The sequence below is a fragment of the Lepidochelys kempii genome, chromosome 7, assembly GCF_965140265.1.
Source record: "Lepidochelys kempii isolate rLepKem1 chromosome 7, rLepKem1.hap2, whole genome shotgun sequence".
NCBI classification, from domain to species: domain Eukaryota; kingdom Metazoa; phylum Chordata; order Testudines; family Cheloniidae; genus Lepidochelys; species Lepidochelys kempii.
Window position 1 is genome coordinate 43700364 of NC_133262.1, and position 21515 is coordinate 43721878.

Sequence of the window (21515 nt, forward strand, 5' to 3'; positions counted from 1 at the left end):
TGCAGAACAGCTAAAACACAGGCAGCTGCACAATAAGTTTCTCCTCTGCCACTCTGGCAACGTGCATCCATCCTAACCTGGAACAATTACTTCTCACGGGAATGTTCCTGTGATTATTTGGTCCTTGGCCTCCCTGCAACCACCAACAAGGCTGCCAATGAATGCTAATTATGATATGGATTAGAGATGGTCAAAATGTTTGCACAAAATACCTGCCCCCCACGGAAAAGTAACCTTTTTGCAAACTATTGTTAGCATTAACCAAAGGTTCCTTTTTTGGTTACATTTTTGGTGGTATTTTTGGTAATTTTGTTGGTATGAAAATTTCTCAGTTACTGGAAGCCATCTTTTCTTGCTGAAAACCAGGTGGTCAGTAAATGAAAAATAGTCAATTTCAGTAAATAATATCACATAATTTTTCTGGAGAAAAACTGAAAACAGGTTCATTTCCATGCCTGCAAAACAGGGGGAAAAAAAAACTTTGAAAACTGTTCGCAAACTCATTTTCCCATTTTTTGATCAGTGCCAATATGGATACTTGTCCAAAGAGAACTGGACAGAGGCCACCAAACTCATTTCACATAGACCACCTTTAGCCTCATTTTCAGAGGTGCAGAGCCCCCAAAACTTGCAATTAAGCGGGTGTTCAGCACCTCTGGAAATTAGGCCATAAATGATCATTACTGACCTGAGTTTTACATCATGTTACCGGTCCTCAGAGCCATCCTCTCCCCTACAGAACATCCCTTTTCTCAGTAGGGCAGAGACAGCGGTTGCTTTTGGTATTGGCTAATTTGTAAAACAGTTCAAGAAACACACGGGTGTCACGTTTAGCTGACTTCTTTTGCTGCTTTTCTTACTGTCTGCATTTGGACACAAGAGGGAGCCCCGGATTACTAAAGGAAAAGGACCTCACCATGGGTTCCATGTTTGTTCCAAGATCTTTAGCAATGTGCCAAACACTTTTCATGTATTTATTTATGCATATAGTACAATTAATGATGATAAGCTTATTTTTGCTGAGCCAGATTCTGCTCTCAGCTGCACTGGAGAAAATCCAGAGTAAATTCATCAGCTTCAATGGATTTGCACCCGTATAACTGAGGACAGGATTTGCACCAACAATTTATGAGTGAATAGAGAGTTGTGAAGTCACTTGTGAGCATCACCAGGGTAACTGAGAATTTACAATACAATAAAACAATAGTGGCACTTAATAGTCTTTTCTTTAACATCTCTCAAGGTGTTTTATGAAGGAGGCTAGATATTAAATATCTCCATTCTGCAGACAGAGAAACTGAGCCACTAAGAGGTTAGGTGACTTGCTTAAGGTCACTCAGTGAGTCAGTGACAGAGTTGTAGATGAACCCCAATGGCCCATTGTATTATGTTCCTGATAGCTGTGCAGTGAGAGAGAAATAGCATAAACTTAAGTGACAGCCTTTTCTGCTTACTCACTTTCTGAAGAGGAGAAATGTATATAAATTGCTCATTGGAAGCTCTTCCACTTGTTTGTCTTCTGTAAAAAAAGAAAGCAGAGATAGTTTGGATCAGAACCCAAGCTATTACAGGTATTGGGAGTATTTGGATCCAGGGTTTGGGTTCAGTTTGTTATAAAGAAAGGGGCTAGTTGTCCAAACAGATGTCTATATTTAGTTCCGGACACCCTTCTGTTCTCGCTGACTTCAAAGGGAAATTTGCCAGGGAACTCCAGAGGATCAAACCCATAGCCTGACACGAATATTTGCCAGTATTCACTTAATGTATTAAGCCAACTGACTTCAATGAGAGCTGGATTGGGCCCTTGGAATGCCAGCTGCAGGCCTTGCACAGTGCCCCTTCCCTCCCCTCCTCACAGGGGTGAGGAATTCTTGCTTGGAGTGGGTATCATTGATAGATATATGTTAGATTGCTGATGTGGTGAGCAGCAGCCCCTGAGTGACACATTTAGGGCTGACACCTTGCTATATTAGCAGGCATAGAAGGAGGGGACAGCTGACAGAGACTTGAAGTTTGTCTCTGTAGTGTTTGCCCTCCCTATCCAGCTTCTGACCAGCAATAACTAACCATGGATGATATTTACAAGGCAGCAGTAAGTAATATATTTAAGTTACCTTGGTGAGGGTGCCTTTGTTGTATTAGAATGATGTTTCAAAGAGTTTTTGCTGATTTCCTAAAGCCACAATAAGGCACAGCAATGATTGTCTTTACACTGCGAGTACTTAATGTAACAATGAAATGCACTTAGGAATGTTAGCTGTAGTGAGGCACCTTCTAGTTCAGAACATAGAATTTTTCATGCCATGGCAATTCTAAATATGTAACGTTCTTCTTGTAAGCAGATAATTCTAAAAATAAGCTGCTAAATTATTTGTAATAAGTCTTTCCCTGGTTCTGTGTTGTGAAATAGAGAGATGGCATATAAGTGTAATTTTAAATATATTCTGAAAAATCTACCAAAGTATCAGGTATGGTTACTGCTTGATCCAGGACCTGACAGGTCAACTGTTTCAATGAGGAACTGAAGAAGCATTGTTATTTTTGTGTATTAAAATGCTGCCATTTCCAATTTCCATGGCTGAATGTTTTTCTGCAAGATATATTTTGAAAACCCCTTTTGATAAAGGCTTAGGAAATAAGTGATCTGATTTGCAGTGTCTCTTTCCTTGTTCTTGATATCTATACTGCAAAAAATTATAATGTAAAATGTGCTTTCTAAAGAGGACAAAAGAAAGCAGTTTTGCCTTCAACCATTGCATATCAAGCTTACTGTATGAACCCAAACTGTTCTGTCTTCCCCCCAATAAAGATGCAGCATTATTTTGTACCTTAAATAGCTGATGATATGGAGGCAGAACAACATGAGAGTGATATCTTTCTGGAATCTGTATTGCATAAATCCCTGTACCTTAAATTCTGTGTTACCATGTTCTGTACATGACTCTTGTTGTTAGTTACAGGGTTATATATGGTGTTGCAGATAGCTAACAATTGGTTTGGTTGATCTTCACATTTCTATCAAGAGCATAAAGATAAATCAAATGTGGATATTTTCTTTCAAAAGTTCAAGATGTCCTAAAGGAACAGGATCGTGGTTGACACATGGCAACAAAACAAGTTGTCCTTCATATTAGACTAAACTATGACCTGCACTGAACTGGGACTCCATTCTACAGACCCTAGTCCTCTTGGGTTCAGTGAGCCAAAAGTCCAGGTCTTCAAAAAGAATGAAATAAAAAAGTGACCTATAGAAGTAAACAAAATTCATGTCTCTGCAATTGGCTCTTTAATTAGACTCATGCGCCATAATGTTTAGAGGCATCACACATATGGTTATGAAGAAACGCTGAAACATTTTGGAAGCCAGCAATGCTAACAATTAGCCAAATGGATCTGTCAGTCAGGTGGATGGAATGCATTCTCTAGCACAAGGAAAGAATTAGAGTCAAGAGACTGATAGAGGAAGGTTTCCCATGCACAACTTTCAGCCTCTTTCATACCTCTCAACCTGCTAAACCCCATACAGGTCAAAGACCCAGAAAACCAAATTAATCCCTAATCTAACTCCATGGATTTCAATGGAGTTTGAGTTTAGTTCAAAAAAGGGCCACAAATACAAGAAATTCCATACCCATAACCAACAAACTTCTTACTCCAAGCATAGCGTCGTTCTAAAGCCAAGAAAGAGAGAGGAGAAGAAGACTCCGTGAAGTCCAGTAGAGACTTTGCTATGCCAATGTTTTTTAGCTTGGGGCACATTCAGATACTATGTTGATGAGAACCAGTAAAAAACTGTAATGTAGCTAGATGAAGTGGGATTCCTGTCTTGAGCAGGTTAATATAGCTGCATTTGTACTGTAATTAATTTACAAAGGCAAAATAATATTGGGTTGGGGCACAAACGTGGTTCTAAAATGCAGTACAACTGAGTGAAAAGGATATTTCCTTGGACCATTCCATAAAGAAAGATCCTAAATATATGTACTGTAACAAAATATTAAACTGGAAGAAATCTAGAGAGTAACTAAAGCAAGGCAAAGTTGATTGGCTCTCACCAGCACAATTTCAGATGGAAACAGTGAATGAAGAACAAAGCCAAAAAAGGAATAACCAAGACAGCACCTTATGGCATTGTTTATGTATCCTGACAGCATCCTCAGCATTTACACACTGAGGCAGTAATGAAAGAAGTCAACCCCCAAAACAAGAAGATACAGAGACTAAAAGAAAAAGGTCAGGAATAGATCATGGGGTCTTGGGGAGATCATAAACCACTTGAATTTCATCTCATGGTTTATTATCTTGTTACCAGAGTCTTGCAATGAATTGATCTTCCTAGCATTATTGTTACCCATCATTTAATTTATGTATAGTACATTCCTATATCTATAAATCTATGCACACAAAGGGCACTAGTTAAAGAGGCTTAGCTTGATTCAAAGGAATTGACCATTTGTGGTTTGTTGCAAGTTGATGGCACATTTAATAAAGCATTGAATTAGTTCCCACCAATTTCTCTAAATGCACCAACAGCGTCCAGTGGATTTTCATCTTGCCTATTCATGTCTAGATAAGGTTATACAAATGCCGAGCTATTTTGGTAATGCTTTCAGACTCCACTGAACCGTGCTAAGAACAGTGCCAAGGACAAGTGTCCAGATAAAAGGGTCCAAGGATAAATACCAGTGCCATTCACATCCTGGGAATAATCAGAAGGTTTATCTTTATCTCCAGCACCTCAATCATTGGGGCTTATAAATAGCTAACATGCCTAAAGAGTTGAGTTACATGGAAGGCACAAAAGTGGCAATAGGCATTTATTTACTAGGCATAGCTCATACCTTCAGAGTCCCCAGCTATCCTATTTTACAGCCAAAACAATGAAAGAGCAGCCTGCAGCTGCTTGCCTTCCATCATGGGTGGCTGGACAAAAAGGTTCAGATTTCGTGATGCAATGCTGAAGAAGAATCCTGCTGCTATTGTTATCTGCATCTGATATGGATGGATCAGCTTCCCTGGTCTGTCCTCTGCATGTGTGTTTTGTTTGACAGGGTGCTGCAGCTCCAGATTAAGGGGCATTGATAAAGCGGTGTCAGGGCCCAAGACTGGAATAAAGATCATGATACAGCTCTGGAACAGAGTGTACTGGCAACACTGGGGATATAGCACTAAGAAGTTGGGGAAGCAATCGGTAATGACTGTGGTTCATTGGCCTTATGTTATAGGCTGGTAAAGTGGTTGCAGATTTGGGTCCTATTTACACAAACTGATTTCAGAAAGGGGGTAGGGAAATGGCGTGAGAGCAGGACCAAAGGCAGAACCCTGTGAGCATCACAATAGAGCTGCCTAGTGACAGGGGAGCGTGGGTGGCGACAAGCCGTAGCAGTTGGATAGCTGCTGGAGGAAAGGAACCAGGAAGGTGCTGAAAGTGCCACCGAATTCAGCAGGCTGGTTGAATAGGACGTTATGGTCTGTGGTATTAAATGAAGCATTAACATCAGGAAGGAATTAACTGAGAGGGGGCAGTAGGTTCAGATAAGAGGAGAGGTGCTAACATTGTCCAACCAGTGGTTCTCAATCTTTCCAGACTACTGCACCCCTTTCAAGACTTTGATTTGCCTTGCGTACCCCAAGTTTCACCTCACTTAAAAACTGTTTGCTTACAAAATCAGACATAAAAATACCAAAGTGTTACAGCACGGTACTACTGAAAAATTGCTGACTCTCTCATTTTTACCATATAATTATAAAATAAATTGAATGGACTATAAATAGTGTACTTACATTTCAGTGCAATATTTGAACCTATTTTTCACTTATGATCTTTTTGTGAAGCTGAAGCCCTGCCACCAGGGGCTGAAGCATGTAACTTAGCTTCATGGGGCCCTGGACAATTGCCCTACTTGCCACCCTCTAATGCCAGCCCTGCACTTGTGATGCCCCACACCCATCCCGTGACCCCCCCCCCCCCGAGGGCTGCAACCCCAAGGTTGAGAGACACTGATCTATATGAACTGAACACCCCCTGGAAGACCTCTGAGTACCTCCAGGGGTACACATACTGCTGGTTGAGAACCACTGGTCCAGACCACTAGCACGTAACTCAACTACACAATCCTATTTGCTGTTCATGATAAGTTCATGGAGGATAGGTCCATCAATGGCTACTAGCCAGGATGGACAGTGATGGTGTCCCTAGCCTCTGTTTCCCAGAAGCTGGGAATGGGCAACAGAGAATGGATCCTGTTCGGTTCATTCCCTCTGGGGCACCTGGCATTGGCTACTGTCGGAAGACAGGATACTGGGCTAGATCGACCTTTGGTCTGACCCAGTATGGCTGCTCTTATGTTCTGTTCCTGTAGATGTATCTTATTAATTCAAGTTTACACTAAGCCCCCCTATTTGTTTGCTCTTGATAATCAGGGAAGGAGATAGAAATTATCTTACAGTCTAGTATTAATTCAGTACTTGACTAGAGGAACTCATTTACATATGATGCATAGCAGACATGCAGGGAAAAGCCACTACCCCTATATAAGGGAGAGTAGGGTGCTCCTCCAACCTGCAAAGGCCATGGGTATGTTGAGTTTGGGGATTAGACCTAGGGCATGACAGGCCAGGTCCACTCGTTCTGGGATTACCCATAGACTTCAATAGACTGTGGAAGGGCTGTGGAGCTGCCTCCACTCTGTGCATTGCTCCAGGTGTCCATTCCCACCAGAGCACAAAGCCTACTTAATCAAGGACTTGGCAGGGTGAATTTTACACTAAGATTTTTCACATTAAACTGTAGTAATGCAATTTCATTTTGTTACCCTTATTTAATTCCTCTTCAGACTCTGTATTACCTCCACTTTTCAGCACACTTTTAGAGCACCAATGATGTAAGACTATAACAGAAACTGGAAGAACAGAAGTCCCTATGATCTATGTTCGGTCTCTGGGTTGATGGCATTAGTTGTGATTTTCTCACTTAATAGAGTGGACCACATGAAGGCTGCCATCTTCCACTCTTGAAGAAGGTAGCCACCAAGACGAAGACCAGGGTCAACCTGGTCCAGAAACTGGCAAGCACAAGCTGGGGGGCATCAGCATCTTTGTCTACCCGAGTACTTTTGCACTGGTATGGACCAGAAGTAGCCACACTTGACTTGTTGATGTCCAACTGAACACTGCAATGTGGTGCATTGCTGGAACCATCAAGTTGATCCCAACACCATGGCTGCCCGTGCTGTTGCACTTTGCTTGCCCATCCATTTGCTGCAATGCTGCAACCCTCCAAGAAGTCTAATGAATCGAGGAAAAGTAGTCTTCCCATCCACCAGGACTTCAAAGATATCCCTTACCACTGCTTGAAGTCACACAAGCCCTTTTGGATGATGCGCTTACTCTCCGACAATGTGACTTCAATCCTGATGAAGCTTGGAAAGCTGAATGGAGTTCACAAGAAGTTACAAACAAACATCTTGTGAAAGACCAAACACAGAAGATCTGAGGCTTCAGTCTTCTGCAAAGCTTATGGGTAACCTTAAGCCGCACCCGCACAAACCATGGCAGCTGCAGATACCTGATGCACAAATGGAAAATTAAAAACGCTCCAGTGTGTGACCCAGAACAGACCATGGAATATAACGACTCAGTGTCCGATTCCCAAATATGAAGGAGGCATCACAGCGACGCTCTCCACTATTCCTGATGCAATTATCTGGCTTAAGCTAACTGTAAAATTATAGTTGTTCTACATCTACATCAGCCATAGGAAGAACCACCACACAGTAGCTCTTCAGGTGTGACAAATGCTCCTCCCATTCAGTCCCCCAACATTGCATAATTAAATGCTGCCCTGACTGTCTAAAAGCTAATCATGCAACATGCCTGAGACTCGTACTCTGGTTAAAAATAATGTTAACTCCAGAAGAGTGAAAAATATTTTTAAAAGATGAACAGAATAATGCGATATACCAAAAAAAAAAAAAGGGGGGGGGAACTGTGCCAAAACAATCTAGGTAAACGACCCTCTTACTCCACAAGAAGGGCTGTTGTGAAGATTAGTTAAGGGTTGTAAAGCATTTTGAACAAATAGTGTGCAGTATAAGTGGTATTATCAATTAATGATAATGATTAAGTGTAATAAAAATGAATTTCTCTTTCTATTTTCATCTCAGGTTGAGCAGCTGACAGAAGAACAGAAAAATGGTATGTGTATCTTTACTCTGATACCATTGTAGACAGAAGATACTCCCTGTAATGGATAGTCAATCCGCTATCAACCCATGGTGTTAGCCTGTGGCTTGAACAGGCCAGCTCAGGGTCAACAATTGCTGCCACAAGTGAAAAACCATACCTCCAGCTGCCAAAGTACAATGCAAAGCAAATGGCTTCTCATCCCCAAGTTTAGGAAAAGGGCTAAGAGGCCGGCAGTGGCATTGCTACAATAATGTTTCATGGTATTTCTGGTCCTAATGCTCTTTGGGGCAAGCACAAGATCTTTTTGTGTGTCCAGCCAACATCTAGCACAGTGGTTCTCAAACTTTTTAGGCTGCGTACCCCTTTCCAAATAATGTAGTCTACTGCATACCCCCATCTGACATAGGGTCATAATATTCCTATGATTCATTTCCCAAGTCTTGCTAAATAAAGTGCATTGTCTGCTATTACAGGCTTTTCCTTGGGTATCCCCTGATGAGAGCTCGCCTACCCTAGTTTGAAAACCAATGGAGTTCTGCGCTAAACAGGGGCCTCTGGGCAGTTATGTGCCAAAAGTCGTGGATAATAATAAGGAAAGGGAGTACCAGCAATCTTGTTACAAAGCCTGTTCTCGTGAGAGTTCCAGCCCAATTTTGTAGAGCTTAGATGTTTGAAAAGTTCAGTGGTGGGGAAGTTGGAACCAGGGGCTGTTCTAGCTATAGGTAAACTAGGCAGCTGCCTTGAGGGGCAGATTTCTGGGGGCGGCATAGAGATTTCTGGGAGAAGTGATTTTTTTTAAATGCTCATGCTTGTCTACACGGTGCTGCAGGTGATTTACAGGGGTGTGAACTGCAAACAGGGCTGTCCCTACCCATACAGAAAGTACACAGCTGCGTAGGGCACCAGGAAATTTGGGGCACCACATTTCCTGGTGCCCTGTGCAGCTGCGTGCTGCTCCACCCCAGCCCCGCCTCTTCCCACCCCTGCTCCACCCCAGCCCCAAAGCCCCTGCCCCGCCCCCACTCCCCTGAGGACTGCCGCAGGACCAGGCCTGCACTCACTGGCAGCGGGAAGTGCAGCAACCTGCCCCCAGCCATGCCGCCAGTGAGTGCTGGGGGGCGGTTCCCACCTGCCCCCCAAGCCAGCCCCACCCCCCGCAGAGGCTTGGGGTCCCACTCCCCCGTGGGGGAGCTGTGTAGGGCCTCAGAATAGCTAGGGACAGCCCTGACTGCAAAGCTCTCAAACGTATAGAGCTCTAATGGCTCCATCTAGACCCTGCTGGAATGAAGAGGTAGCGAGTTTGTGCTGATGTAGTCCTGTGTGAACAGGACTATGTTAACATGGACTAGGTTCCCTTTAGTTCATGCCAGAAGGTCTATACAGGGCAGTTACAGTGCAACACATTAGAGGGCTCTATACTTCACACCCCCATAGACCCCTCTGTGGAAGGAAGGGGGGGGGCAGCACACTGAAGCTTTGCCTAAGGCAGCAGATTGTCTTGAGCAGCCTCTCGTTAGAACTTCTGGGTACTTATCCAAACATTGAGCCATTAAGCTCTGTCTACTCTAGACTCTCCAACTGTACTTTACGATGGCTGACAAAGAATCCCTCAGGTTCTTCCACTGGGGTTGATCACACTGTGTTAAATTGGGTGTTGAGTGGAGCTTACCCCAGCAGGATGACTGATTTCACACCAATGCACGGGAGGTGGAGGAAATTAAGTTTGACTTCCATTGACACAGCTAAAAAGTCTTCCGCAGACACACCTTTGAAGTTTGTCCATTCTTGGATCACCACAGCAATGAAACTCCCACTGATTTCCTGCGTGCTAACTCGTATCAAAAGGGCAAACCCCTCCATTTCTCCTTTTCCTCTCTAGAATTCAAGGCTGCCTTTGACATCTTCGTCCTGGGTGCTGAGGACGGATGCATCAGCACAAAGGAACTGGGGAAGGTGATGAGAATGCTGGGGCAGAATCCAACCCCTGAGGAGCTGCAGGAGATGATAGATGAGGTGGATGAAGATGGTGAGCTATTCTCTTAAATCCTCTAGGTGTCTCAGTGCACCGCAAAGCATTTACAGAAGGCCAGAATCACAGTGGTCATTGGCTGGACCTTAAATACTCCGCAGTTAGTGGTCAGTTAGGCTTTCCAGGCACAAGAATCACATGAAAGAAAACAGAGTGCACTCTCCTTCCACCAGAGAAAGTAGATTAGTATCCCAAGCACCAGGAATGTTGAGACACCCTGGAAACAGAGAACCACACTCTGGTAGTATTTACCTGTTCTTTTGTACTTCTGGAGTCAGCCAAACTGAGTAACCACACTGGTTAATGCAGGGGGATCACTTCTGGTAATACTGTAGATACGGACATTCTGTGGAGCGGATCGTAAAGATACAATGCCATTTTGTGTAAGACTTTGAATTGTCCACAAGGCCATTGGCCACAATTCCATCTCTGCAATGGCATCACAGCATGCTGTGCACCAGTTGGATGCCACTACCCACTGCATAAATTGGTGCACTGCAGAGCTATTGTGGGCACTTATGGCCCAGTCCTGCAAGTTGAACTATGCAGGTGGACCGCTCCACCCTTTTGGAACTCTAATAGGACTCAATGGGAGCAGAGCTCTGCCTGTGCGGAATAAGTTGCAAGACTGGGGCCGTAGGTTATAAAATGCTAAAGCTGAGGTTTTCAAACACCCAGACACCCACTGAATTTCAATGAATGCTTAAGTGTCTTAGATGCCTTTGAATATTCCAGTGTAACAAATGGAAGGCACTAAAAATATTACTACTATAACGGATGCAAAGAGATTTCTCAAACCTTTTTTAAGAGACACAAGTGCTCAGATACTATAGCGATGAGGGCAGTATAAGGATGCATACAGAAGAGGACACGTCAAAGATTATAGGTTGAAAATTTCATTCACCATTTTTTTCTTCTGTGTTTGCAAATTCTATGGAATTGTAGATGTGCAGGTTTTTAATACAAAAACAAATTCTTCAGTGTGTGGATATGTAGACGCACAATAATATACCCACAAACAACTTCACAATAACAAACCAGCATGTGCAGATTGGCGGAAAACAATCTAGGAAAGAAACTGATATAGATTTCAGTTCCAAAATTCCAAAAGCTCGTTAAACACAAAAGCAAGAAAATTTATGCTAAGAATTAAGGAAAATATCTTGCCAGTGTCATTTAAACAACAAATGATAACATACCATCAGCATTAAAAATACAGTGCTTGATTCTCCACTGTCTTGCACCTTCCATAGTAATTTACATCTGTGCAACAAGGGTGTCAAATGCTACCAGATCAGAATTTTCCACACATTTACACCAGTGGTTGTGTTTTATATTCAATTTGCACTTGTTTAAATGACTACATAAGGTGCAAGTCAATGGTGAATCCATTCCATAATCTGTTACCCACTCCTTAGTGCTGCTAACATGAAGTCTGTGGCTGGATTACTAAATAAAAGTTTAATCTCTGTTTTATGTATATGCCTGTTTGTCAAAACAAACAAACACGGAAAATTGCCTTCTAGATTGTAGTGTAATCTAAACCTCGTTTATTTCACCTTCAGGCAGCGGCACTGTAGACTTTGATGAGTTCTTAGTTATGATGGTCCGATGTATGAAAGATGACAGCAAAGGAAAATCAGAAGAGGAACTCTCAGATCTCTTCAGAATGTTTGATAAGTAAGAGACTGGAATGTAATACACTAAAACAAACGACACTGCTAGATATTATGGCGCTGCCGAATATGTCCCCATAGTTACAGTAGAGTTGAGTTTTCTGCTGAAAGCAGCAACCAACCACTTTGTGATATCTGAAGAACACAAAACGACGGCACTTATTCTTTGAGCATAGAATTCATTTTCTGAGAAATTTCAAGTAAAGCCATTCATCAGTTTATAAATTAAAATTAATTTTAAAACGGGTCCTTTTAGAAAGTTAGCTCTGCGTCAGACCCTTTTTGTGCCAAGTGATATTAACTCTTAACTTTCACATAGTTAAGACTCATTGAAATCTTGTGCACGGGCTCTTTTTGAAGAAATTAGGTTGTAATTAAGTTCTGACAATTCCTGTATCTAATTGTTAGGATGATAGATTATAGGCTGAGCCAGCTCAGACATTGGCAATTTTTGTGTAAATAGGCAGAGACGTGAATCTTGAGTCGATCTGGTGCCACAAGTAGTTCTGAAAAAGAAATATATAGTATTAAGGGCTGTCTTTTGATTTTACTTTTCATAAGTTAACGTTTCCCCTTCAGCAGAAGTTGGTATGGAAAAATGTCTCCTCCAGGGAAACTCAAAGAATTTCCCTCTTTCAAAATGGATCCAAGCACATGCTTCAGCAGTTTGCTGAATCAGGTCGTCATCACTTACAAAAGACTTTTACTTCTCCATGTACTATTTGTCCATGAAGACCATCCCTTAATTCATTAGCAGAAGCAAATAGTTACTACTCTCTGCTTTCTTTGTCTCAGGAGGCACACAAATCCTGTAGGGTTACTCCAATAGAGACCTGCAGAAAGGGGAGAGTTGTGTCCAGTCATTTATTTATCCTACCAATTCATGACAGGAAACCCAAGAGAATGAGTCACTAAAGGGCAGTTCATTGATAAAAACCAGATTGGAGACCAAGTGGAAGCGATGTAACATGGGGTGCGGTTGTCCATCCGTTTATAGTATTTTTGGTTTTTATCTTTGAGCCATTCTGTCATTGCACAGAAATGCTGATGGATACATTGACCTTGATGAACTAAAGTGCATGCTGCTGGCTACTGGAGAGAACATCACCGAAGATGACATAGAGGAACTGATGAAGGATGGAGACAAAAACAATGATGGCAAGATTGACTATGATGGTAGGTGTTTAAATTTGGTTAAACGTAAAAATGGGACCTCTATTGTCCTGAGGAACTCAGAACCTTAACAAGAGATGTAAGTAGTATATATTAGAGATGGGCCCAAGACTCACAATTCAGATCCAGGTTTTAATTCCCACACGGTTTGAGAGTGTGTGGGTATGGGATTAGTGTTTGGTCTTTCATAGAGTATGAGCCAGCTTCAAAATTAGGCTGCACACCTAGGTACAGAGTTACACCCTCTGCCCCCAATCTTGAAGGATGTTCAGACGCAGGTATTGGTTTCCACCCATTACAGAGGCAATGAATCTGTGCAAAACCAAGATCTGGATCCAATCCTTCCTCTCCAAATTCCAGAAGGTTTGGTTCAGGCTCTGAAACATGACAGTTGGTAGTCCCACCCTTTCAAAATAGCTTCTAAATGTGCATGTGCAATATTTGGGGAGAACAAACACCTGAATTTGCTTGCACGAGTCCTACTTTGTTTGGTGAGAGGTATTCAAAGTGTCCTCTTAGCTCACATAGATATGGTTTATTATGCATACAAAGTTGCAGGTACAAATTTGAAGAGTTGGCTGGGGTTTTCCCTAGACCATACAAAGAATGATATTGATAAAGATTCTGCTTTATAACTGCCTATGCCACTTCTGTACTATTATTATTGCCAGAACTACCTAAGGAAGGCATGATGGGTGTATAGACCCCACACAGCAGCAAGACACAGAATGAATAGAGTAATAACTGCTCTTGCTGTGGGCTCAATGGCTTGTGAGCAAACAGCTGGGATAAAAAACAGCAACCAAACAGAGCAGGGTGACTGCTGGAGAGGCTGTGAGCCATCATAGGGAAGCTCCACAGCATCAGATGAGGCAAAGCTGCCCGGAGATATCAACTTCCAGGCAGAAGGGTGCCATACGGAAGAGGCCTGCAAAGGCTGTAGGTAGAAAGCAGCCCAGAAACTAAACAAATGCCCGTGACTGCCTCATACAGATTTCCTGGGCTGGGACCCAGAGGAGAGGGTGAGTTTGGAGGGAAGGGGCAGGAACGGCTGAAGCCTCAGATTTGGACTGGCAGCCCTAACATAAGACTGTTGGACTTTATTTCTGTTTTTGCTTCCTTTGTTCCTTCTCTGGTGAAAAAGGGAGAGAGGGATACTGGGCCCAAGGCCTAGTGGTGGGAGGCCCCTTACCACCCCAGAAGGGGAGAGATTCCAATGACCCAGACAAAGGGTCTGGAGCTGTAAAGAGAGGCCAAGTGCTATAGGCCACATTTCAGAATACCAAAAAGGAAACTGAGGCAACTCTGCCATTATCAAACTCTTGGCCATGGGGGTGTATTAAAGGGCTAGAGGCCTGACAACAGGAGGTTAGTGGCCAAATTCTCTTCTCCGTTACACACAAGCGACACAACTGACTTCATAGTGGGGGGGTCTTGGATGGTACCTTCTTCAGAGAACTATAATTACATAGACCCTGATCCTGAAACTGACTCCATGCAAGTGGACTCCTGTGCCCCACAGAACCCCAGAGACTCAAAGGGGCTCTATACAGGCACCTGGACTCACCTGAATGCACCAAGCTGCAGGATCAGAGCTTTCATCATACCTACAGAGGCACCAGTCTCCAGCACAATCCATGCTCTGGAGTCATCGTCACTGTCAGAAACTGAAAATAAAACTGTTACACACACGAGAGCTTGTCAAAAACATTTTGTAAGAATTTTAAAATATCACCACTCAATGAAGCTGGTTTTTAAAAAAATAAAATAAAAGGGTTGGGTTTTAACTTTTGTCAAATTTCTAAAATTCTCTACCAGCTCCAGTGAATACGATTCTTTTTTAAAAAATGGGAGCTGCAGTTTCAAATTGTATGCACAGGGCATTTTTAGAAAGTTGTTGCTCTGAATGTTAGAGATCTTGAGCTAGATCGTCATCTGATGTCAAGTGGCATCTATCTATTGATTTCAGTGAGGCTATGCTGATTTATAAGTGAAATTTGACCACCTGTCTATTAAGCCCAGACTCCAGCTAGTAAGCCTCCTCAAGTCTTTCTGTACTGCCGGTCTTTCACTGTGCTGAATCACGTTAGTGGCACTTCCAGGACGAGTAACAAACCCCTCCATGACTGGAGCAAAGCTAGCTATGTTGTTAGGCATTTGGAATTGTAAAGGGGAGAAAAAGGGTGAGAGAAGAAGGGTGATTCTGGAGATACCCAGAAAGAGTGTGAAGTGCTACACATTGACTCTCCGGTTGTCATCTAAAATATGTGTCTTTCATTTCCCTTCCTTGGCAGAATTCCTGGAGTTCATGAAGGGAGTTGAATAAATCTGAAACAAGACGTGCCGCCTCGACTTTTAAAGCCCTCTGATTCCTCATCTCGTCTATGTGGTTGAGTCCCCTTGGCTGCTAGTATGAAGACTAAGTGCTGAACAGGGTGGCCATCAGGCGAATACACTGTTTGTTATTAAGTGCCTCAGATGGTCATTCCATGGATATTTAAGTAAGAGACCTAATAATTATCAAAGATGTTGATCCTTTGAGCGATTGCAAATGTGAGTGAGCCAAGTCTTGAGTCCCTTGACACACTCTGAAGCAGATAACATAGTGAACATATCATTAAGTCTGTAAAGAATTTTTTCCTATAGTCTAGTAAGAACCTATCAGCTGTAAAAAGCAAAACCAGTGACTGCCAGCAGACTGTGCCAGCAGGGCACAGAACTCACATGTAACCCCTTTTTGAGATGCTCAATCCCTGCATATTTCTTACAGCTAGACATTGAATCAGGCATTTGGAGCAAATTCCTGTTCCTATGAAGTTGTTAGGAATTTGCCATTGGATTTGATGCTACCATGATTTGGCCCCCCCCAGCGCTCGATGGGTTGCATCACATCTCTTAGAACATATTATAGTGAAACAGTTAGCATTTGAACCTTCAGTTGAATGATGATTTGAGACACTTAAACTGTCACTGAACATTCTGACAATCTCTACTCTTCCTCCACATCCAACCATTGATTTTAAGTCCAATGTACGGGCAATGTGTACAGAAATAAGATTCCTTTTTGAAATGCTAATAAAATAATTCATAAGCTAGAGTAGTTATTTCATTCCTGCTTGTTTCACAGAAGCAATTTATAGTTGCAGCTGTAAGACCAGCAAAAGGAATTCCCAGATGAAAGACACTCAGTGAAGTGTCAGGTCTGAATAAAACCACACAGTGTTGGGAGGGAGGGAGAGAGGGGGGCAGGGAAGGGTATCTCAGGATGAAAGAGATATATATCTCACTTCCCTCAGAATAACCTATTCATAATCTCCATTACTGAGCGCAGATATCCCTGAGATTGTGCCACAAATGGCCATGGTACTTTACAAACACTGAGTAAGGCACATCCATGGCCCTAAGAAGCTTTTGATTAGAGCTGGGCAAAAATTTTTCGTCAAATAGTTCATTTGCTGGAAAATGCAGCTTTGTGATGAACAAAACCTATCCACAAATTCAGGTCGAATTCAAAACAGTTTTGGTTGAATAAAAAATGAAAGTCAAAAGTCAAAATGGCTTGTGTAGACATTTTCTAAATGAAACATTGACTTTTCATTTCAAAATGATGTTTTGTGGTTAAATTTAGTTAGAGGTGCTTAATTTTTTCCCTCCAAGGGTAAAAGCCACCCAAAACAATTTTTTGTGGTTCTTTGTTTCGGCACCAAACAAAAATATACACTCATATGTACTTATGATCTAAGAGAGACAGAATATGGCACTACAGTTTATGGAAGGGAGAATGAGGCAAGATTATTGGTGAGCGGAATAAGGTAGGAAGGATCCCTGGAGGAAGCAGGTTTAAGAAGGGATGTGAAGGAGCATTTGAGAGAGCTTGCTGGGCAGGATATGGGAAACTGTTCCAAGCATAAGGGGGAGCATGACAGAAAATGCAAAGTTGAGAGGCCCTGATTCAGCAAAGCACTTAAGCCTAAAGAATGTCTACATTATGGGTGCTAGGGCAGCAGAGCTATAGTGCCGTAATTATGCAGTTGCAACCCCATAGTGTAGACACAGACAACAGCAATGAAAGGGGTTTTTCCATTGCTGTAGGAACTCCACCTTACTGAGTGACAGGAGCTAGGATGATCGAAGCAATTTTCTGTCAACCTAGCTGCATCTCCTTGGTCAGCACAGCTACGGGGTCAGGGTGTAGATTTTTCACGCCCCTGGGAACCATCGCAGTGTCAACAGCTGTTTTAAGTGTAGAACAAGTCTAAATCCGGTTGGCTTTAGTGGGATCTAACCACAAGTTCAGGCACTTAAGTTCTTTGCTGAATTAGGGCCCAAGTGCACAGAAAGGCAGTAAGTGGGGCACAGGGGCAAGTGGAGAGCAGAAAAGAATGAGAGAAGAGGTCTAGACATGGGCAAGATTATGGAGGGGCCTGATGAGGAAGACAAAGAGCTAAGAGACAGGGATTTGAGGGGGCAGTCAGAGCAGCAAGAGAGGAAGGGTCAGAGGACTACTTCTTTAGGAGTATCTCCTCTTCTTTTCCAACCCTTATTTCTCTTTAATAGTGGTCCCAAGGTCCCCCCGCCACCCCGCCCTGAGAAGATGATTATCACATTCCTGTAGCATTAACAGTTCCTCCCACGCATGGCTCAGCCATGCTGTTTATCTCCATTGAATTAACACTCACAGCTCAGCTCTCACATTGCTTTCATGTTGCTGAAATCAAACATTTACCCAAGCAAAGCAAAAACATCCAAAGGCTGAGAGAGCTGCATCGCTCAGGGCCTTAAATATTGACCGAGATATTACTGCTGGAGGAATTCTCCGCTGGGCCTGTCAGAAATTGCCTAGTGGCTTTGATAATAGGGAGAAAGAGCTCCTGGTGCCTTCAGCATGCAGTTTACTCTAGGATGTTTTTATTCTAGCTAAGAACAAAAAAAGTATTTAAATGATTAGTTATGTGAAATTAAAAATGTATGCGAAGCTGAGAGGCCTGTATCCCACCCTATGCATTTCTCTTCTTTTAGATGAGTGTATTGCCACTTATTTAATACAAAATGGGCAGAGTCTTAAAGGTGATCTGCAAAGGAAAATTGGGTTCATGTGCTATTTTGCTTCTTTTGAGGTATGAAGAAGGCCACAGATATTTCTTTTCTGGTTGTTCGAATTTTACATTGGAAATTCAGCCTTGTCTACTCTGTTTTACTTGAAAGGCCCTGTTGGCTGACTGGAGATCCAGGAGAGCACCTGTCCTGTAATGATCCACATACATGCTTTGCTTAACTTACAGCACTGTATGTAAAGCTCAATGCTTAAATTTGTGCCAGGGCTTTCCAGGGTTGAGCCTTGGCACCTCTAGGCTTGGCAATTCATAGTCCTAGCACCTCTGGGCTTGCTACATCAGTTATGAATGTAAAAAAAATTGCTTGAGCCCCGGCACCTCTTTCATTACAAATTAAGCACTGGTTAAGCATGTGAGTAGGCCTTCGCAGGATCTGTGTCTAGGTTTGTAACGTCAGAGAAGCCAAGCAAGTAAAACATGATTAATGGGGGAATGGGGGGGTGAGGAAGTGATTTTTATTCAGACTGTTTACAACTCAAGGTAAGAAAAGGTGGGTGAGGTAATATCTTTTATTGGACCAATTTCTGTCGGTGAGAGCCACAAGCTTTCGAGGTACACAGAGCTTTTCTTCAGGTCTGGGAAAAGTACTGAGACTGTCACAGCTAAATACAAAGTGGAACAGACTGTTTAGCAGAAGGATTTAACACGCGTTCTAGGGGACCATTCGAGTTGAAGTGGCTGGTTCAAGAATGCACTCACACAGAAAAACGATAAAAAGACAAAAACACCAATCACCCATGGGTGAACACTTTTCACAACACGACCACTCTAGATCTGACCTCTCAGTCCTCGTCCTCAAATGAAACCTGCACAACACTTACAAAAGACTAGCCTGGGAACTTAAATTTATAACTTCGCTAGACACTAAAAATCATAGTCTTAGTAGAGATACTTAATAGAGATACTGGATTTATGGTTTATCACAACAACCTGTAACTCCTTTTTTGTCCTATAACTGGAGGGGTATTAACTGGCCTTTTCACCTTGAATGGTCCCTTAGATGTGTTAACTACTTATGCTAAACTATCTGTTCCACCTGGTATTCAGCTGTGACACTCTGAGTACCCTTTCCAGACCTGAAGAAGAGCTCTGTGTAACAGGAAAGCTTGTCTCTTTCACCAACAGAAGTTGGTCCAATAAAAGATATGACCTCACCCACCTTGTCTCTCTAATATCCTGGGACCAACATGGCTACAACACCACTGCAAACAATAAAACTCAAGGTGTGTAACACCTATTCAACTCCTGGGAGTAATTTCTCTTTGTTGAAGATTCAGTACTCAGTCCCCCTTCACTTAAATGGTGAGAAAACTCCCACATATCTGCGTCATCCAAAGAAACCTCCAGAAAACCAGAGATCAGATTTGACATTCCTGATATTTCTAAGATTAAAAAAACAAGCAACCCTCTTCCTCCACAACAGCTGCTTAAAAAATCCCAAACTCTTTCAGGCCTGTTTATGCATATGATAAAACACATATACACACACAAAACCAAACCAAACAAAACCAAAACAGAAACTCATTGTTTTCCTTTGAAGGTCACCTTCAAGAAAGAAGTAGCTTTGCCAGAGCAGTCACCTCCAGTTTTTCTATTAAGAAGGATGCTAGATGCATCAGTCTGTTATTAGCAACTTCCAGTTACAGCAATATAAAATAGGGTGAGATCATTTACATTTTTCTACCAAAACATTTTTAGTTGAAAACTGGCCTTTTTTTAAGATCAGAAAGTTTCATTTTTTAAAATTTATTCAGCAAAAAATGGAAAATGGAAAATGGAAAAATAGATCAACCAAACCCAAATTTTTTAAACTACTTTCTCCTTCCTTTCCCCTTTTTCAGTGGCAAACGAAAGGGGAAAAAGAGAGTGGGGAAGAAAACAAGGAATGAAGGGTCAGGGAGGGAAGCCCAAAGTTAAAGAAAATTAAGTTAAAAAAAAAGACCCCTCCCCCATCCCCAAATTTCCAATAAACAAAATTGTTCTGGATTGAAACCTGTGAAACAAAAATGACTTCAATATTTCATGAAAAACTCTCATCTTTTAACCAGCTCTAAAATTATGCCAAAGTTTGTGTCATAAAAATAAAACAGCTTACATAAAAGAAACTGGGACACCATCCAACAGCCATCAAAGCCAAGGTGAGTCTTTGCATTGACTTCTCTGAATGCTGCTTTGGGCCCTCAGTGCTTTCAGTCCAATTCCCAATGAACCAGAATCTGCATCACAAAACCCAGCATCCATCACAAGTGGCAGTAACTCACTACCTTGTTGGCAGAGAAACCAAGGACTGAATGACATGGAGATGGACTCTGACCCTAGCAATGGACCCTGAGGGTCACGGCGCACCAGCAGGGAAGCTCGTGTTTTGTGGATCAATGGAGGAGTTCTCTATTCAGAGATGACCGTCTGGCATGAGCGATATGGGCCTGATTGTCAAAGGTGGTTCCCATTGCAGTCAATGGGAACTGTGCGGAGCTGGCCACACCGAGAACGGGTGCTAACCAAATAAAATTGAAACAGAACAACAAAAATGTGGATTGGCCATGGATACAAGGCCAAGTTTTCAGTCAGGATGCTCATTCCTGCAGAGCAGAAAAATGACAGGCAGTGCACGTTGGAAGAAGGCTGTCAGCTCAGTTTTACCAGCTTTAGGAAGTCACAGAGCACAGACCACTTTGTAGATCGGCTGGGAAGAGCAGGAGGTCAAAGGGCACAGCCACAAGGAAATGGGCATGGGCCACATGGACATATTCAAATACATATGCAGCCATCTGAAGCAAGTGTTGTTCCCTCTGAACGGCCCCCATGCAAACTGTAGCTACTCTTAGAACAGAGCACATGAGGGAGCAAGATGCACAAAAAGGGTTGGACTCAAGCAGAATAGGTGCAAATTTTCATACTGCTTGTGATAGGTATATTTGTGCCCATCAGAAGTGAGGTCACACATTACCCTGCATTAGCCAGAATTTGGCCCACACTGTAGTATTCCTACATTCAAAGCTCTGATATGCTATTTATCAGTATCGCTTCTGATGTATAGTAGAATTATGCTGGATTACAATGAATTTATCTATACAGGCCCCGCTGACAGCAATTCCGGGCCCCAGGGCAGAACAGTCAATGGGCTGCCGCTGCGCATTAGCATGGCATCGCCACATGGGCATGGAGCTGGACCACATGCAGCGGCTGGTGCGCACACGCACAAACTGTGCCCACACGGATGTGGTCCGCCTGACATTTGGGCGGTGCTGCGCTTGCACTGGCTGGTGCCCAGCGAGCTGCTGGCTACGCGGCTGGGTGCACTCTTCAGCCGAGCGGGCATGCGGAAGCCTTGGC

At 42.7% G+C, this 21515-nt stretch overlaps 1 protein-coding gene across 1 annotated transcript; it reads left to right on the plus strand.

Moving 5' to 3' along the window:
- Positions 1–1960: 1960 nt before the first annotated feature.
- TNNC1 (troponin C1, slow skeletal and cardiac type) lies at positions 1961–18753 on the plus strand. Its single transcript, XM_073354867.1, has 6 exons — positions 1961–2092; positions 8166–8196; positions 10067–10213; positions 11782–11896; positions 12932–13068; positions 15360–18753. Exons 1-6 carry the CDS (start codon positions 2069–2071, stop codon positions 15389–15391), a joined length of 486 nt encoding a protein of 161 aa, XP_073210968.1. The 5' UTR covers positions 1961–2068; the 3' UTR covers positions 15392–18753.
- The last annotated feature ends 2762 nt before the right edge of the window (positions 18754–21515 follow it).